The sequence below is a fragment of the Myotis yumanensis genome, unplaced genomic scaffold, assembly GCF_028538775.1.
Source record: "Myotis yumanensis isolate MYYU_CA2020_CCGP unplaced genomic scaffold, mMyoYum1.0.hap1 SCAF_8, whole genome shotgun sequence".
Classification (NCBI taxonomy): Eukaryota; Metazoa; Chordata; class Mammalia; order Chiroptera; family Vespertilionidae; genus Myotis; species Myotis yumanensis.
Genome location: NW_027223759.1, coordinates 22189442 through 22205314, shown reverse-complemented (window position 1 = coordinate 22205314; position 15873 = coordinate 22189442). Strand labels below are relative to the sequence as shown.

The 15873-nt window shown below is 47.7% G+C and overlaps 1 protein-coding gene across 1 annotated transcript; it reads right to left on the bottom strand.

The window, feature by feature from the left end:
* Window positions 1-1424: 1424 nt before the first annotated feature.
* On the bottom strand, window positions 1425-7167 carry LOC139015035 (tubulin alpha-1D chain). The gene is made up of 4 exons (XM_070422194.1): window positions 7050-7167; window positions 3639-3861; window positions 3150-3298; window positions 1425-2437 (listed from the first exon to the last, which is right to left on the bottom strand). The coding sequence occupies exons 1-4, from the start codon at window positions 7050-7052 to the stop codon at window positions 1454-1456; spliced, it is 1359 nt and encodes a 452-aa protein (XP_070278295.1). The 5' UTR covers window positions 7053-7167; the 3' UTR covers window positions 1425-1453.
* Between the last annotated feature and the right edge of the window lie 8706 nt (window positions 7168-15873).

Genomic DNA, 15873 nt, shown 5'->3' with positions numbered 1-15873 from the left:
ACTCCATTTCCGGTGCCGCCCAAGGTGCAGGTATGTGTTTTATTAGCCTGTTTTCTCTGAGATCCATTCCTCCATCTTCCTGCCCTGCTCTGTGTCTCAAAGGCTGCACCCTCTTTTTCCTCGCCCCTTTGCCAACTAGCTTCTGTTTAGGTTCAGCCAATGGGAGACACTGATAGAAGATTGAGGGTGGGAGGAAGGGAGAAGCCAAGGTATTTCTCTCCCTCTTTCAAATCAAGGGGCACCTCAGACAGTGATTGTGTCTCCTCCATGGCTCTGACTCTTGCCAAATGTCCCTCCCTCCTTATTCCCTCCTGGTCACTCTGGGTAGCTCTGCTGAGGCTTCAGCTCCCGCCTGGTGTCCCAGTTCCAAGCCTCTGGCATTATCATCTCCTCCCTTGGCCTCCAGCCCTAGGGGTGATAGCAGCTTCCTGATGTTACTCACTTTAAGGTTGGCTTCCCAGCATCCACTCCTGAGAGCGGGAGGCTGCAGGAAGGATTGCAGAGGGCAACACTGGGCACTGAATCTCGAATCTCGCTGGAGGGTTGGGGGTAGGGTGGGGTTGCTCAAGTTTCTACAGCTCCGATGGCTGAACCAACCCTCCCGCCTAGCGGGAGCTACAGAAAGTCCATATACAAAGATTTTAGGGGCAGTCATCTGGTTGGAAGTGAGGGCTGGAAGCTGTGCTGGTATAACACATGGCATTTGAAAAAAGGGTCAATTGTCTTCATCAAAAAATGGCAAGTGTTGATGGAGTTCGCAGGAGGGCAAGCCCAGCCCCTCCCCAGCCATTGTTCCGTGGTTACGGCCACAGTGCCACTGTTCTGCCTTAATGCCAGCTTCTGGTCTCTCTAAACCCAACTGCCTTCCTGAAGAAGATAACTCCCCTCTATAGGGTGGACACCAGCTATGTCAGACTGTGTCAGCTACATCAGACTCCTCTGAGGCCCCACTTCAGACCCACCTGGCCTCATCAGCGCCAGTTGCAATCTTGTGAGGCTCCGACCAACTTCACACACGTGCTGTTTAGAAGCGCCTTACCTCCTGTCCCAGGGGTTCTTTGTTGACGCTGCAGCCCAAGGGTGTGCAACCCAGAAGTTCAGGGGGGGTTCATGCTTAATGGACTGGAGGTTTAACCAATGGCAGAGTGGAGTCGGTGCATCAATTCCCCCATCCTCACCACCACTCCTACCCAAAGAATGCTTCTGAGATGCCATTTATTCAGCTGCATCTGCTCTAAATTCTCCCTCCTTTCCTGCCTTACACCCTCTTCCTAGGATCACACCCATTAATGAAATCTGAAATCAGATCTGCTTTCTGGGGACCCCAGGCTAAGATACCAGCCTTCCTGTCTCTCATTGAACCCCTCCCCCCATGGTTTTCCCCAAGAGAAAAAGACATTTGTGAGACAATAATGCCACAGCACTTTATTTAGGATAGTTACAAAGGATTCCCCTAGTATTCATCCCCCTCCTCCTCTTCTCCCTCCCCCTCCACACTATCCATGCCTACCTCCTCATAATCCTTCTCCAGGGCAGCCATATCCTCCCGGGCCTCAGAGAACTCACCCTCCTCCATGCCCTCGCCCACATACCAGTGCACAAATGCCCTCTTAGCATACATCAGGTCGAACTTGTGGTCCAGACGGGCCCAGGCTTCGGCAATGGCGGTCGTGTTACTCAGCATGCACACGGCACGCTGCACCTTGGCCAGGTCACCTCCGGGCACCACAGTGGGTGGCTGGTAGTTGATGCCAACCTTGAAGCCTGTGGGGCACCAGTCCACGAATTGAATACTGCGCTTGGTCTTGATGGCAGCGATGGCGGAGTTGACATCCTTGGGCACCACGTCTCCACGGTACAGCAGGCAGCAGGCCATGTACTTGCCATGACGGGGATCACACTTCACCATCTGGTTGGCAGGCTCAAAGCAGGAATTGGTGATCTCCGCCACCGACAGCTGCTCGTGGTACGCCTTCTCTGCAGAGATGACTGGCGCATAGGTGGCCAGGGGGAAGTGGATGCGTGGGTAGGGCACCAGGTTGGTCTGGAACTCTGTCAGGTCCACGTTGAGGGCCCCGTCAAAGCGCAGGGAAGCTGTGATGGAGGACACGATCTGGCTGATGAGGCGGTTGAGGTTGGTGTAGGTGGGGCGTTCGATGTCCAGGTTTCGGCGGCAGATGTCATAGATGGCTTCGTTGTCCACCATGAAGGCGCAGTCTGAGTGCTCCAGGGTGGTGTGGGTGGTCAGGATGGAGTTGTAGGGCTCGACCACAGCTGTGGACACCTGGGGGGCTGGGTAGATGGAGAACTCCAGCTTGGATTTCTTGCCATAATCAACAGAGAGCCTCTCCATCAAGAGTGAGGTGAAGCCGGAGCCGGTGCCCCCTCCAAAGCTGTGGAAGATGAGGAACCCTTGTAGTCCTGTGCACTGGTCAGCCTAGAAAGTGAAGGCGAAGAGAAATGTGGGGTATGAAGCACACCTGACAAATGGGAAAGAACCAGCTTGTGCTGTTTCACCTTCCCTCCATGGGTCATAAAATCCTTGGAAGACTTTTTCCAAGAGCACAAAACAGGGCCTGATAAGGTCAGCCCACTCTCTCCTCCTCATCCCTCTTCCTCTCTAAAGCCTCCTGAGGCCTCTAACCAACAGCTCTCTTGAATCTTGTAACATAATCATGTTTGTCATCACCATTTGCCAGCTCTACCCATACCCGTGTCTCCCTGATTTAACTCCAGATATTTCTGGAGGGTTTCTCCAACAACCCAGGAACTCATCCCCAAAGTCAGTCACAGAGCCCTGGGCCAGCATGATTTGGATCCCTGCTCTTCATAAGGCCTTCTGCCCTCACCCCTACAACACAAGGTGGTAGTCTAGGAAAGCTTATGGTCCTCCATCACTTGGCCAGGCAGCCATGGACAGGTTTGCCCTGGTGGCCATGCTGCCCAGGATTGGGCCTGTTGCTGTAGAAGATAAAGAAGACATCCAGCTCCGGGCTGCAGCTATACGCTGCCTCCTCTGACCAGGATGCAGGGCCCTGATCCTGTGTGTTTAAGACTTTTCCAGGAGGCTCTCAAGGGCTGAAGCTGCCCTTCCCCTATCTGGCCTCCAAACCACAACAAGAATCCCCAGCCTTTAGCCCTTCTCTCACCAGCTTCCGAATCCGGTCCAGCACCAGGTCAATGAGCTCCTTTCCGATGGTGTAGTGGCCTCGGGCATAGTTATTGGCAGCATCTTCCTTGCCTGTGATGAGCTGCTCTGGATGGAAAAGTTGGCGGTAGGTGCCCGTCCGAACTTCATCTGCAATGAACAGAGTTTTAGGCCCCACTCCTCTTGTAGCCTGGCTCCCAGAGCCCCAGGGTACCCAGGAGAAGTGGCATCTCTAGGCTCCAAGTCCTACCCTGGAGGAGTCCCATTCAGGTTGCTGCTATTGCCCTTGACTTTACGTGTTCATCAAGAAAAGGAAAGGGATGTGGGGTGACATTGAAACTCTAGAGCTGAGTGACAGTAGCTCTGCAGATCTGGAGTTCTAATTGGCTGCAGTAACTGGGAACCACACACTCCAGTGCTATCCAGTTGTAGAGAAGGACTTGCTGTGGTACCTGGGACAAGGCCATGGAAGAGATGGATCAACACTCACCAATCACAGTGGGCTCCAGGTCCACAAACACAGCCCGGGGCACATGTTTTCCAGCCCCAGTTTCACTAAAGAAGGTGTTGAAGGAGTCATCCCCTCCTCCGATGGTCTTGTCGCTGGGCATCTGCCCATCTGGTTGGATTCCATGTTCCAAGCAGTAGAGCTCCCAGCAGGCATTGCCAATCTGCACGCCGGCCTGGCCCACATGGACTGAGATACACTCACGCTGAGCAGACAAATGTCAGAAAACACCCTTAGCAGAGAGAAACGTATCATGCCTGGACACAATTCCTGCCTTCTTGCCTTCCTTGAGTGGTTCTCCGGCTGAGGGCAAAGTTTCTTGGACTCTGCTCTCCTTGCCCCACCCCCTGTGGCTAAGCATTTACAGGTGGCATTGAGGACCAAGAGGCATTGGTTCTGGGGGCTGGGCCAAACCCCTCAGGGGAAGCAGAAGATGTGGGCAGTTCTCAGCTTATGGAGTCTTGCTCAGGGACTAAGCATCTTGAGGAATGTTGAGGGGATCAAATGAGTCTGGCAGAGAACCAAAGTCAACCCACTCATGTTCAGAAAGAAATTAGGGGCCACTGATGAGAGAAGCAAGATCCAAGTGAAGTTTCAGGAGTCAAGGATAAGGAAGAGGTTTATAGAAGCAGAAAGAACTCTGGATTCATGTGACAGCCAGAAATGCCAGTGAGAAAGGAAAAAGAGGGCCTGGAATCGACATGCATGTGCTATCTTTCCTCTTGGGTGTGCATGGCTCTGGAGTGGGGTGGGACTGGAAAGAAAGGTCTTCCCTACATGATTCAAGGCTGGTGGTCAAAGAACCCTTGACCCTGAAACAGGACTGTTGGTCTAAGAAAAGAGAAAGGTCAGTGTCCTTCCTGGGGAGTCCCATGAGAATCAAGAAGGCTTGACTCTCTTGCTTCAGCAAAGATTTATTGAGCCTCTACTATGTACTGCACACTGTGCTGACACTGAGGACACATAACACCTATCACTCAGTCCCTGCCCTCCAGAAGCTCACTGTCTAAGGAAGGGAGAGTTTCGTAAGTTAACAGATGTGTGACAGTGTAGTCAGTGGGGTACCAGAGACGTTTCCCAGACCACTTCCCTGGGTACTACCAGAGTACTTCTCTGCTTGAGAAGTAATTTCCACAGACCTTACAAATAAAATGAGCGCATTTATCAAATCTCCCCAAATTAAGGCTTAACAATACAGAGGATGTGAAGAAATGGGAACTCTTACACTGCTAGTAGAAGCCTAAAGTGATGTATCTCAAATTAAGAAGAAACATATAATATGATACCATTTATATAACCAATACTATGCATCATTGACAGATAAATTTATATATTTACTATATAGTCTTGTAAAATGTATATATTGCAAAAATAAAGAAAGCAAAGGAAAATATTAATCAAATTTGGAATAATGGTTCTCTCCGGTAGAGATGAATGCACTTGGAAAGCGATCCTTTTTCTTTCTTTCTTTTTTTGAGATCCTATTTCTTAAAGTGGGTAACAGGTGTTCATTAGATTATTCTTTATACCTTTTTACATATCTAAAATAGTTTGTACATTTTTTTAATGAGGATACTTTCTCCATAAATTTAACATGTCACTGACATTTTTATCCTATATAATAAAACCCTAATATGCAAATCGACCAACCGGTGGAATGACTGGTGGCTATGACGTGCACTGACCACCAGGGGGCAGACACTCAACACAGGAGCTGCCCCCTGGTGATCAGTGCGCTACTACAGGGGGAGCGCCACTCAGCCAGAAGCCGGGTTCAGAGCTGGCTACCACAGCGGCAGTGGTGGGAGCCTCTCCCGCCTCCACTACAGGTGGGCAGTAAGGAGTGAGGGGTCCCAGACTGTGAGAGCCCCGGACTGCAGGGGGGGTGGGGATCGGGCCTAAGCCGGCAGGCAGACATCCCCCAATGGGTCCCAGACTGCAAGAGGGTGCAGGCTGGGTTGAGGGACAACCTCTCTTCCCCCGCAGTGCACAGATTTCATGCACCAGGCCTCTAGTATGATTTAAGGGCCTTGACTTACGATTTTTAGATGACTAGGATTAATTAATAAATCATTTGTATCCCAGCCCCACTACTTCTGTACTTTCCTTGAGCAAGTCTTAGCCTCTCTGTTGATGTCCTCCATTATGACAGGGGGGCAATAATAAGAGCCCCCTCCTAGAATTTCTTTGAGGATTAAGTGAAGGAATGCACGCATGTTGCCTGTCTCATTTCATGACACATTCTAGGGTGCACCATATGTTGGGTCCCCCTACTAAACCCCTCAGCCCCTAATCACTGAGTCATAGTAAGAGAAGTTAACGAATTAATCTGGGAGGGATTTAAGGACACAGGAGTTCAGAAATCCGCAGGTCCAGAAGAGAGAGCTGACTCAGCTTCTCAGCTCACCAACCACCTGGCCAGGCCAGGGACAACTGCTGCACCTCCGAGCCTGGCCGGGCTCTGTCTACAAAGTCAGACACTGTCCTGCTGCCCTTGCTCCTTTTTCTTGATTGTGAAAATAGCACAATCTCATACCTGTACCCAGCAGGCTTTGTCATTATGTTGATTAGGTCCCATATATTAAGCATTAATTAGTTCCAGAAACTATACTAAGTGCTTCACATACATTATCTCATTTGATCTTCACAACAGCCCCTTTGAGTAGGTATTTTTATTAACCCATTTTACAGATGAGGAAACTGACTCTCAAAGAGGTTAAGCAACTTGTTCAAGGTCATGAGCAAAATGAGGAATATTCAAAGCAGGGACAGCCTGGCTCCAACTATGTCCTTAACTGCTCTTCTATCCTGCCTGTGTGGGAGACAGGTTAAAGATATCAAATGATCCCACACCCAGACAACTCTGGGTAACTGGAAGCACCCTCCCTCTCCTTCTCCCCCCTTCCCTTCCTCCCTCCCTCCACTAATATGTAACTGCAGTTGGGCAGGGCTGTGAGGATGTATCCCCACAGCTGGGAGATGGGACCACAGTGAATCTGCCATGGGGCCCAGGGTGTGTAGGGCAGTGCCTACATTTTGTGCTCCAGTCCTACATTTTGTACCCCACACTCCCTACCCCAAATTCAGAGCCCTTTAGCTGCCCTGTTCCTGAGTCCAGGCTCAGAAAACACACACACACACACACACACACACACACACACACACACATCCTGGTTACCATCACCCTGTCCTTCTTCACCCCTGCACATACCCCCACATATCAGCACATTTGGGAAGGGGCACACACATCTGGAAGTCTCTTTTCCCCGTCCCTACCCCACCTGCCCACACACTGTAGCCCCATGAGTACCTGACTCCCAGAGATTCCTCACACACCCCCCCTTGGCCTACTGGGACCCTCACTTGCATGCTTAGTACCCCATCTCTGCTCACCATGCTGTTTGGCTGAGTGCTGACTGGGGTCGTCTGTCTGCTGCTAGATGGAAAACAGGGATGGGTTCGTGAGAGACCCACAGCCTCTGGCCTCCTATACGCTCTGGTCTGCTCTCAGGGTGGAAATGTTGTTAGAAACATCCCCGGAAGGGCAGGCCTGTTGACTTGGTTACCAGGCAGCAGGCAAGTCCTGGTCCTGGGCCCAAATAGGGGAGGGAGGTGGAGTGTAGGTGGGGCTATGACGAGTCTGTGGTGAACTAGAACAAGGAGTCCTCGGACAGGAGATCAACCTCAGGGCCTTTGGGTGGGAACTCTGTCATAGAACATAGGGAATAAGAGCTTGGTTTTAGCCTCAGCTCTAGCATTTAACTTTTTTGCCTCAATTTTCTCAGCTGTAGAATGGGAAGAGGGGGAATTGTGAAGATTAAACAACATAAACTTTCTAAGTGCTCTGTCCAGAATTGCTGTTGTTCTCCATGGGGAAAACAAGCTAATGAGCAGGGCTCAGGGCTATTTGTCGGAGTCTCTCCCTATTTCAGTGCAAGTTGTTGCTGGTCTTGTCTGCCCTGATTTCTCCAACGAAGGACTCGCCCTATGGCCTTAGGCAAAGTTATGAAATAAAAATGTTAATCTCTCACATTTGTATTCTGTGTTGTAGTTCTTAAGGCTGCTTTACCCCTTATTTCCTTTGAGACCCTCAACTTTGTGAGGTAGCCAAGGTGGGGCCTCCATTCCCATGATGTCTTGCCCAAGGTCACATGGGGGTTAATTAGTGGTAGAATTAAGAATCTGGGACTCAAGCTCAGTGCTTCTCCGCTTTCCACATGGCAGAGTTGTCGCTGTCCCTCATCTCCGTCCTGGGTCTCTATTTTCTTCCTTCCCTTGTTCAGTTGCAGTGGTGACCATTCTCTTGCATACCCCTCAACTCCCTGGTCTCCCTCTAGCTTCAGCAGCTTCATTTGACTAAACCACAACCCTACATAATTCATTTCTTTACCAAGTCTGTGCCTGTACTGACCCAGCGAAATAGTGGAAAAAACCCAGAACCAAGCTGATGAATCTGACTTCGAATTCATGACCTCAAATGGACCCTAATGCTGCCTGGAAACCACACAACATCTCGTCTGTCATTTTTCCAAATAGCAACCATGACCTGGAATAGGAATGCCATATTTAGCAAATAAGAGAATTTTATCTAGCAACCCTATCCAGGAAGTAGTTGCTACTGTGAAATTTCAGTCACTGTGGCAATTAGTGGGGGTTATTTTGAGGGAGGGGCTTTTTCAGAGTCCTTCTCATCACAGTTTACTAGGGAGTGACCCTGAATATCAACATGGCTAACTCTGATTTGGGTTGTAGACTGAAGTCTTCACTCTCCCACCTGGACCTAAGAGGCCAAGATCCCCAGAGAGAAGACACAGTCAACCAGCACTTCAAAGGTAAGGAAGCCCAGCCTCCTACAGGGCTGATTCATGAAGCCACAGACCTCAGGAATTGTCATCCTGGGAATTATTATTCAGATGGAGGAATTCGGGGCCTACCCACTAGGCCCCAAACTCTCTTATCTAGCACTTTGTTAACCTTTTTAAAAATATGTTTTTATTTATTTCAGAGAGTGGAAGGAAGAGAGAGAGAAATATCGATGCACTTCCTCCTGCATGCCTCCTACTAGCAATCGAGCCCAAAACCCGGGCATGTGCCCTGACTGGGAATTGAACTCTGACCTCCTGGTTCATGGGTTGATGCTCAACCACTGAGTCACACCAGTCGGGTTCTTGTCTAGCACTTTAACTTCTCCCAACTGGACTCCCAGTTGGGCTCAGGGTCAACTGAGATTTCACCAGCTCTAGAGAAAGGCAGGTGGGGGAAGAAGCCTTATGTAAAACGGAATAATGAGACAGATTTTTAAAGCATATTAATGTACCGAAGTTATAAAATAAGAGGCAGTCAATACTCTAATTCCTTCAACAAATATTTATTGAGTGTCCACTATGTGCCAAGCACTGTACCGGATGCCAGGGTTACAGTGGTGGACAAAAAGAGTCTGTGCTCTTAAGGAGCTGACATTTTCATGGGCAAACACATAACAAATTAATAAGACGATCTCAGAGAGCCGTCGCATATGGGAAAACAAAACTGGACAATGGCCCCAAAAGAGATGGGAGGTGGGGGCAGCTGCTGAGAAGGAGCGGCTCTCTAAGAAGGTGACACTGGAGCTGAGAAGGCATGACAGGGTGTTAGCCACGCGGGATCTGGATAGAGCGCCCCAGGCAGAGAAAATAGTGAGTGCAAAGGTCCATAGGTAGGAGTGAGCCCCACGTGTTCAAGGAAACAGAGTGAGGGAAGGGGAGAGCTATACAAGATGAGATCACAGAGCTAGAGGGACTTGGAAGGAGAACAGCTTTTATGACAGGTGCAATAGGAGGGTTAAGCAAGCACCATTGTCTACTTTGTGTTTTGGAGAGATTATTACAGCTGCTGTGTGGAGACTGCATTATAGGGGTTCAAGAGTGGAAGCAGAAAACTGGTTAGGAGGCTACTGTAGGCATCCAGAAATGGGGGTTGGGGCTTGGACTACAGTGTGGACGGTGGGAGGTGGCTGGGTTCAAAGTAGTGGGACGTGCTAATGTGTGCAGCAGGCCTACCCAACAGCCTTACCTGCCCCCTGCCTCCACTTCTTCTTTGCTGGCAGGGTCCTGATTTGTTTAATTACTCCCCTTCCACTTGCTCAGGGAAGATGGCTTTTCCCCAGACCTAGGAGCGAGTAGAGAGCAGTTTAAACCATTCATGGTAATTCTAGTCCCTCCTTCCGGAGATTGGTTTAGGAACGGGGCCAGTGAGCTAAAAGGGGAAGTCTGCAAGGATGCTTTAAGGAAAGGTTTTCTCCCTGATAAAAAGAGATGTGGGGGGGAAACCCCCCTTTTCCTGTGTCAATTGGAGACATGATACTTGGAGCTGCTGCAGGCATCTTGTGATCATGAGCGAAGCTGTCACCAGCTCATTGAGGATGCCAGAGCAGAAAGCTGGAAATACTGGGTTATTGGTGACATCACTGAAGCAACCCTGGAACCGCCCTACACTCAGAATTCTTGTGGGATAATAAATACCCTCATTGTTTAAGCTGTTGTTACTTCGGCTTTTCATTATTTGCAGCCAAAAAAAAAAAAAAATCTAACTAATAAAAGAGGAGAAGGAGAGAGGGAAAGAGGAATGCAGGGTGATCCTAGCATGTGGGTGGAAGGTGATATTGTTCACTCAGACTCAGAAGCCTAGGACAGAGCAGGTTTGGCAGGGAGTGGGGTGAGGGTATTGCGAGTTCTACTTTGAATGTGCTATGTTTGAGATGTCTCATGGGCTTTCAAGTGGTGATGTCAACAATGAAAAAAGTCACATGAGTCTGAAGTTCAGAGAAGTCCAAAATGGAGATACAAATTTGAGAGTCATCCACATATAGATGTTACTTCTTTTTATTCCGTTCTTTCACTATGGTTGGGGAATGTGTAGACTCTAGTTCTGTTCCTTTTGGATAACCCTACAAATGTTGTAACTTTTTATTAAGGACATTTAAAAATACACTTACAGTAGAGATAATATAATAAAACCCCAAACACTCATCACCCCCCTTCAACAGTTGCTTTTTCAAGGACAAAAACAAAGAAAAGAGAGAGCCCAGGACTGAGCTATGGGAACTCCCTTTAGAAATAAACCATGAAAAACTACCAAGAAGAAGTGGCCAGGACAAAAACCAGGAGAGGGGGTGTCATTGAAGCCAAGAAAGAAGTGTTTCAAGGAGGGAGGAAGGACCAACTATGTCAAATACAGCTGAGAGGCTGAGAAAGATGAAGATAGAGATGTAAACATTGGCAAGATGGAAGTCACTGGAGAACTTGGCAGATCATCTCAGTGGAGCATGGGAACCAAGCCTGCATAGAGAGTGGGGAGGAGAGCAGATGTGGAGATATCCCTTTAGGAAGGTTGGCTGTGCGAAGGAAGACAGCTGGTAGGTGCTCCAGTCTGAAAGAAACAGAAGGATGTGCACTAAGGCTCCACTCCACCTCTCCCAGAGGGAGTCAGTGGAGTTATTTGAAACTTTGAGGAACTTGTTGCTCTGCTCCAAGATGGAGGTGTAAGATTCTGGAAAAAAGTTAGAAAAGACAGAGATAACAATGGCCAAGGGGAAAAGTATAGAAATCCAAAGAGCGTGTGTTTTGCTGGACACCCATGTACGGTAGATGGACTAAGCAGTGACTCAAGGGGAAGAGTGAAGTGCCTGGAATCGTCTTCTAGATTCTGTACATGCATGTGAATGTCTAGATGTTTTCAGTCTGGTAATATGGACCATTACCTGCATATCCATGCAGAGCTACGGCCCTAATTCAGAAGCATCTGTATATATCCTGAGGATATACACACAGCCATGCACAAAATATGTGCATGCACAAAATCAGAAGTAGACTCTTCATTCCACTAGCATGCCTTGGATAATTCTCCCTGCGCCTTTGTCTTCTCTATTTTCCCTGCCAGAAGGCCTGCTCAGGGGTTGTTAAACTTCTTGCCACAGGGGCCAGGGTAACATAAAAGTGTAAGGTAGGCTGAGCATATGATGTTAAATGGCAACAGATACTTGTCTTCTGTGTCAGGAAGACACAGAATGGCGTGTACTGAGTGAATTGGAGCAGCTTGTTGCCTATCCTAAAGCTCCACTTGTTGCCGTATTGGTTTCCTGTCGCTGCTGTAACAAATAGCTACAAACTTAGTAGCTTGAAACAACACAAAGTCACTATGTTACAGTTCTGGAGACCAGCTATCCACAGTTGGTCTTATGTGGCCAAACTCAAGGTGTTGCAAGTGTTGCCTCCTTCAAAAGACTCTAGAGTAGAGAATCTGTTCGAGGAGAATCTGTTCCTTGCTTTTTCCGTCTTCTAGAAGCTGCCCACATTCCTTTACTCATGGCCCCCTTCCATCTTGAAAGCTAACAGTCACACCTGACCTTTGCTTCTGACCTCTCCTTCCCTGACTCTGACTCTCCTGCCCGCCTCTTCCACTGGTAAGAACCCTTGTAAGGGCTGATCTCACCCAGAAAGTTCAGAATTACCTCCACATCTCAAGATGTTTACCTTAATCACATCTGCCAAGCCTTTGCCATGTAAGATAATGTAGGCACAGGTTTTGGGATTAGGATGTGGGTCTTTTTGCAGGACTGTTATTCTGCCTACCACTGTTGCTAAAGGGGAATGCAGGCCTAGTACGGCCAGACCTACCAGTTCTTTTCAATTAAACCTAGAAACCTGCATTTTTATTTTTATGTTATTGACTTTTTCCCCCCAATTGATTTCAGAGAGAGGAAGGGAGAGGGAGAAAGAGAAACATCAATGGGCTGCCTCCTGCACGCCCCCTACTGGGGATCAAGCCTGCAACCCCGGCACGTGCCCTGACTGGGAATCAAACCCGGCAACTTCCTGGTGCATGGGATGACACTCAACCAACTGAGCCACACTGGCTCAACTAGAAATCTGCATTTTTATATGACTGTGTAGAAAAAAAGTTAACATAAAACACCTGAGATTGCTATCCTTAGAAAGGCCTGCTTACAAGATTGGCCCTTGGCTGGCATTGGGGAACTTGGCGTTTGCAGTGTTCCAAATCAGCAGTTAACTGACAATGATGGTTTGTTGTGCCTAGACTCTTAATCTAAATAATATAATTTATGCTGAACAGCTGCTTTTATTCCAGGAGTCTGGAATTGCTGTATGTGCTAGGCAAAGGTGCCTATGTGACTGACACCCAAGAAAAACCTTGGGTGTTGAGTCTCTAATGGGCTTCTTTGGGCAGAAACACTGCAGAGAAATATTGCTCCATTTTTTATTCTGGAGGAAGAACACACTTTGTGTTTTTTCCCCCTTACAATCTGGCTGTGTATTGTCCTATGTCGCTGTAATAAACCTTAGTTGTGAGTACAATTTTATGCTGAGTCCTTCAAGTTCTTCTAGCTCAGTGGTTCTCAATCTTCCTAATGCCGGGACCCTTTAATACAGTTCCTCGTGTTGTGGTGACCCCCAACCACACACTCAGCACACTCAGCACATGCCTACCATGTGCTAAGCACCTTGGTAGGAACTAGGGATACAAAGATGAATAAGATACAGTCCTTACCTTCAAGTTTGCTATGTAGTAAGATGGAAATGTACACAAATAAATGCAGCATGATGCACTACACGCACTACTACAAATGAATAAAATAAGAATCCAGATAGCTGCTTACAGTGCTTTGCCATGTCTATACACATTCCTAAATTCATCTGGTCCTCACAACCTGAAGTTATCCCACTTTTACAAATGAAGCATCTGATCCTAGGGCACTTGAAACTAAAGAGAAAATGAACTACATCATTGCACTTGGGACTACATCAAAATAAAAAGCTTCTGCACAGCAAAAGAAACCATCAACAAAACAACAAGAAAACCCACTGCGTGGGAAAACATATTTGCCAGTGTCATATCTGATAAGGGCCTAATCTCCAAAATTTATAGGGAACTCATACAACTTAACAAAAGGAAGATAAACAATCCAATCAAAAAATGGGCAAAGGACCTAAATAGACACCTTTCAAAAGAGGACATTCAGAAAGCCAAGAGACATATGAAAACATGCTCAAAGTCACTAATCATCCGAGATATGCAAATCAAAACAACAATGAGGTACCATCTCACACCTGTTAGACTGGCTATCATCAACAAATCAACAAACGACAGGTGCTGGAGAGGATGTGGAGAAAAAGGAACACTCGTGCACTGCTGGTGGGAATGCAGACTGGTGCAGCCACTATGGAAGTCAGTATGGAGTTTCCTCAAAAAACTAAAAATGGAACTCCCATTTGACCCTGTGATCCCACTTCTAGGAATATATCCCAAGAAACCAGAAACACCAATCAGAAAGGATCTATGCACCCCGATGTTCATAGCAGCACAATTCACCATAGCTAAGATCTGGAAACAGCCTAAGTGCCCATCAGTAGATGAATGGATTAGAAAACTGTGGTACATCTACACCATGGAATACTATGCTGCTGTAAAAAAGAAGGAACTCTTACCATTTGCAATGGCATGGATGGAACTGGAGAGCATTATGCTAAGTGAAACAAGCCAGTCAATGAAGGAAAAATACCACATGATCTCACACATTCATGGATAATACAGACCATTATAAACTTTCGAACAATAATAGATACAGAGGCAGAGCTGCCTCAAACAGATTGTCAAACTGCAGTGGGAAGGCCGGGGAGGGTTGGGGGCAGGAGGGAGGGGGGTAAGAGATCAACCGAAGGACTTGTATGCATGCATATAAGCATAACCAATGGACATAAGACACTGAGGGGTAGGGGAGGCCAGGGGATTGTCAAGGGCAGGGAAAAAAAGGACACATATGTAATACCCTTTGTAATACTTTAAGCAATAAATAAATAAATAAATAAATAAAAGAAAAAGAAAAAAAAAGATACTCAAACCAATAAAAACAAACAACAACAACAAAAAAACAAAAAACAAATGAAGCATCTGAACCTGAAAGTCAAAGACGTTTAGGGTTTTGCCTAAGCTAAAATCTCTTTTGGTCTTCATTGTGCTGGGGTGGGTTGCACAAGGGGGAAGGAGCCAGGGAAGGTCTGCACTAGGCCCGGTGTTCTGTTATCACCAAGGTTCTTGCTCTGTAGAGACCATGACCTCATTTCCCAAAGCAGCCTCGCTCTAGGCCAGTGATGGCGAACCTATTGAACTCATTTTTTTTGGTTGAACTCATTTTCTTTGTTAAATGGCATTTAAATATATAAAATAAATATCAAAACTATAAGTCTTTGTTTTACTATGGTTGCAAATATCAAAAAATTTCTATATGTGACACGGCACCAGAGTTAAGTTAGGGTTTTTCAAAATGCTGATACGCCGAGCTCAAAAGGTTCGCCATCACTGCTCTATGCCTTTGTCAGTTTTCTTTTTTATGAATGAATCTTGTTCTTCCAACCAGAAGGTAAGTCCACTGGGAAGAGAGACCTTGCCATGTTTCACCGTATTCCTTTCCCTGCTTTGCCTAAGTAAGATGTCGTTTTGCTCTTTTGTTGAGAGAAGGTTGCCATGCTAGGTATTTTGTCCTACTATGTGTGTTATCAGAGAGCCCTGGCCCTAGGAAACACTATGGTAGGAGCGGCAGGTGAATCCTTTCCGAGTGAGGAGCGGGTGGGACAGGTTTAAGTGTGTGCCGGTGGGCACATGGGGCACTTCCTGGTGAAATTCCCCGGTGAAGGGAGACGGCGAGGAAATGTAAGGCACGTCAAGGAAAGCAGAGGTGGATTGGCGTTCATTCTTGCAAGCAGTGGAAATGAAACATAGAAAGAGGGAATGGCTTCTGCTGAGGCCTCCACCTGAGTGCTGACGCTCTAAAGATGCAGGTTGTAGATCCTGCCCTCGGCTGAGGGTCAGAAGAGGACGTGAAAGCCAAAATCCGCCTCGATATCAGAGTCTTCGTTTCCTTTTTTCCTCTTCCGCGTCAACAAGCGTTCTGATACCTCACAGCAATGCTTTCAGGGTGGAGTCGTCTCCTATTCTCCCATGAAGAAGCCAAGGGTTCAGTGGCATTAAGTCACCTGCCCAAGGTCACATAGGGCAGTTGGGATGCGAGTCCAGGTGCTAAGGACTTCAGGCCAGAGCTCCCGCGGTTCCGGCAGCAGGAAAGCGCGCGGGCGGTAGTGGCAAGGGCTCGCCAAGAGCTAATAGTGACGGCACTGAGGCCCCCAGCCGCGGGCACCGGCCGAGCCCGGGTAGCTTCTGGGGT

Bases quoted from the DNA above. Each gene is read 5' to 3' on its own strand.
- LOC139015035 (XM_070422194.1), bottom strand. The intron at 3,299-3,638 runs GTGAGTGTTGAT...TGTTCATTGCAG, and splicing joins CCTGGAGCCCACTGTGATTG to ATGAAGTTCGGACGGGCACC. The intron at 2,438-3,149 runs GTGAGAGAAGGG...TTCACTTTCTAG, and splicing joins TGGACCGGATTCGGAAGCTG to GCTGACCAGTGCACAGGACT.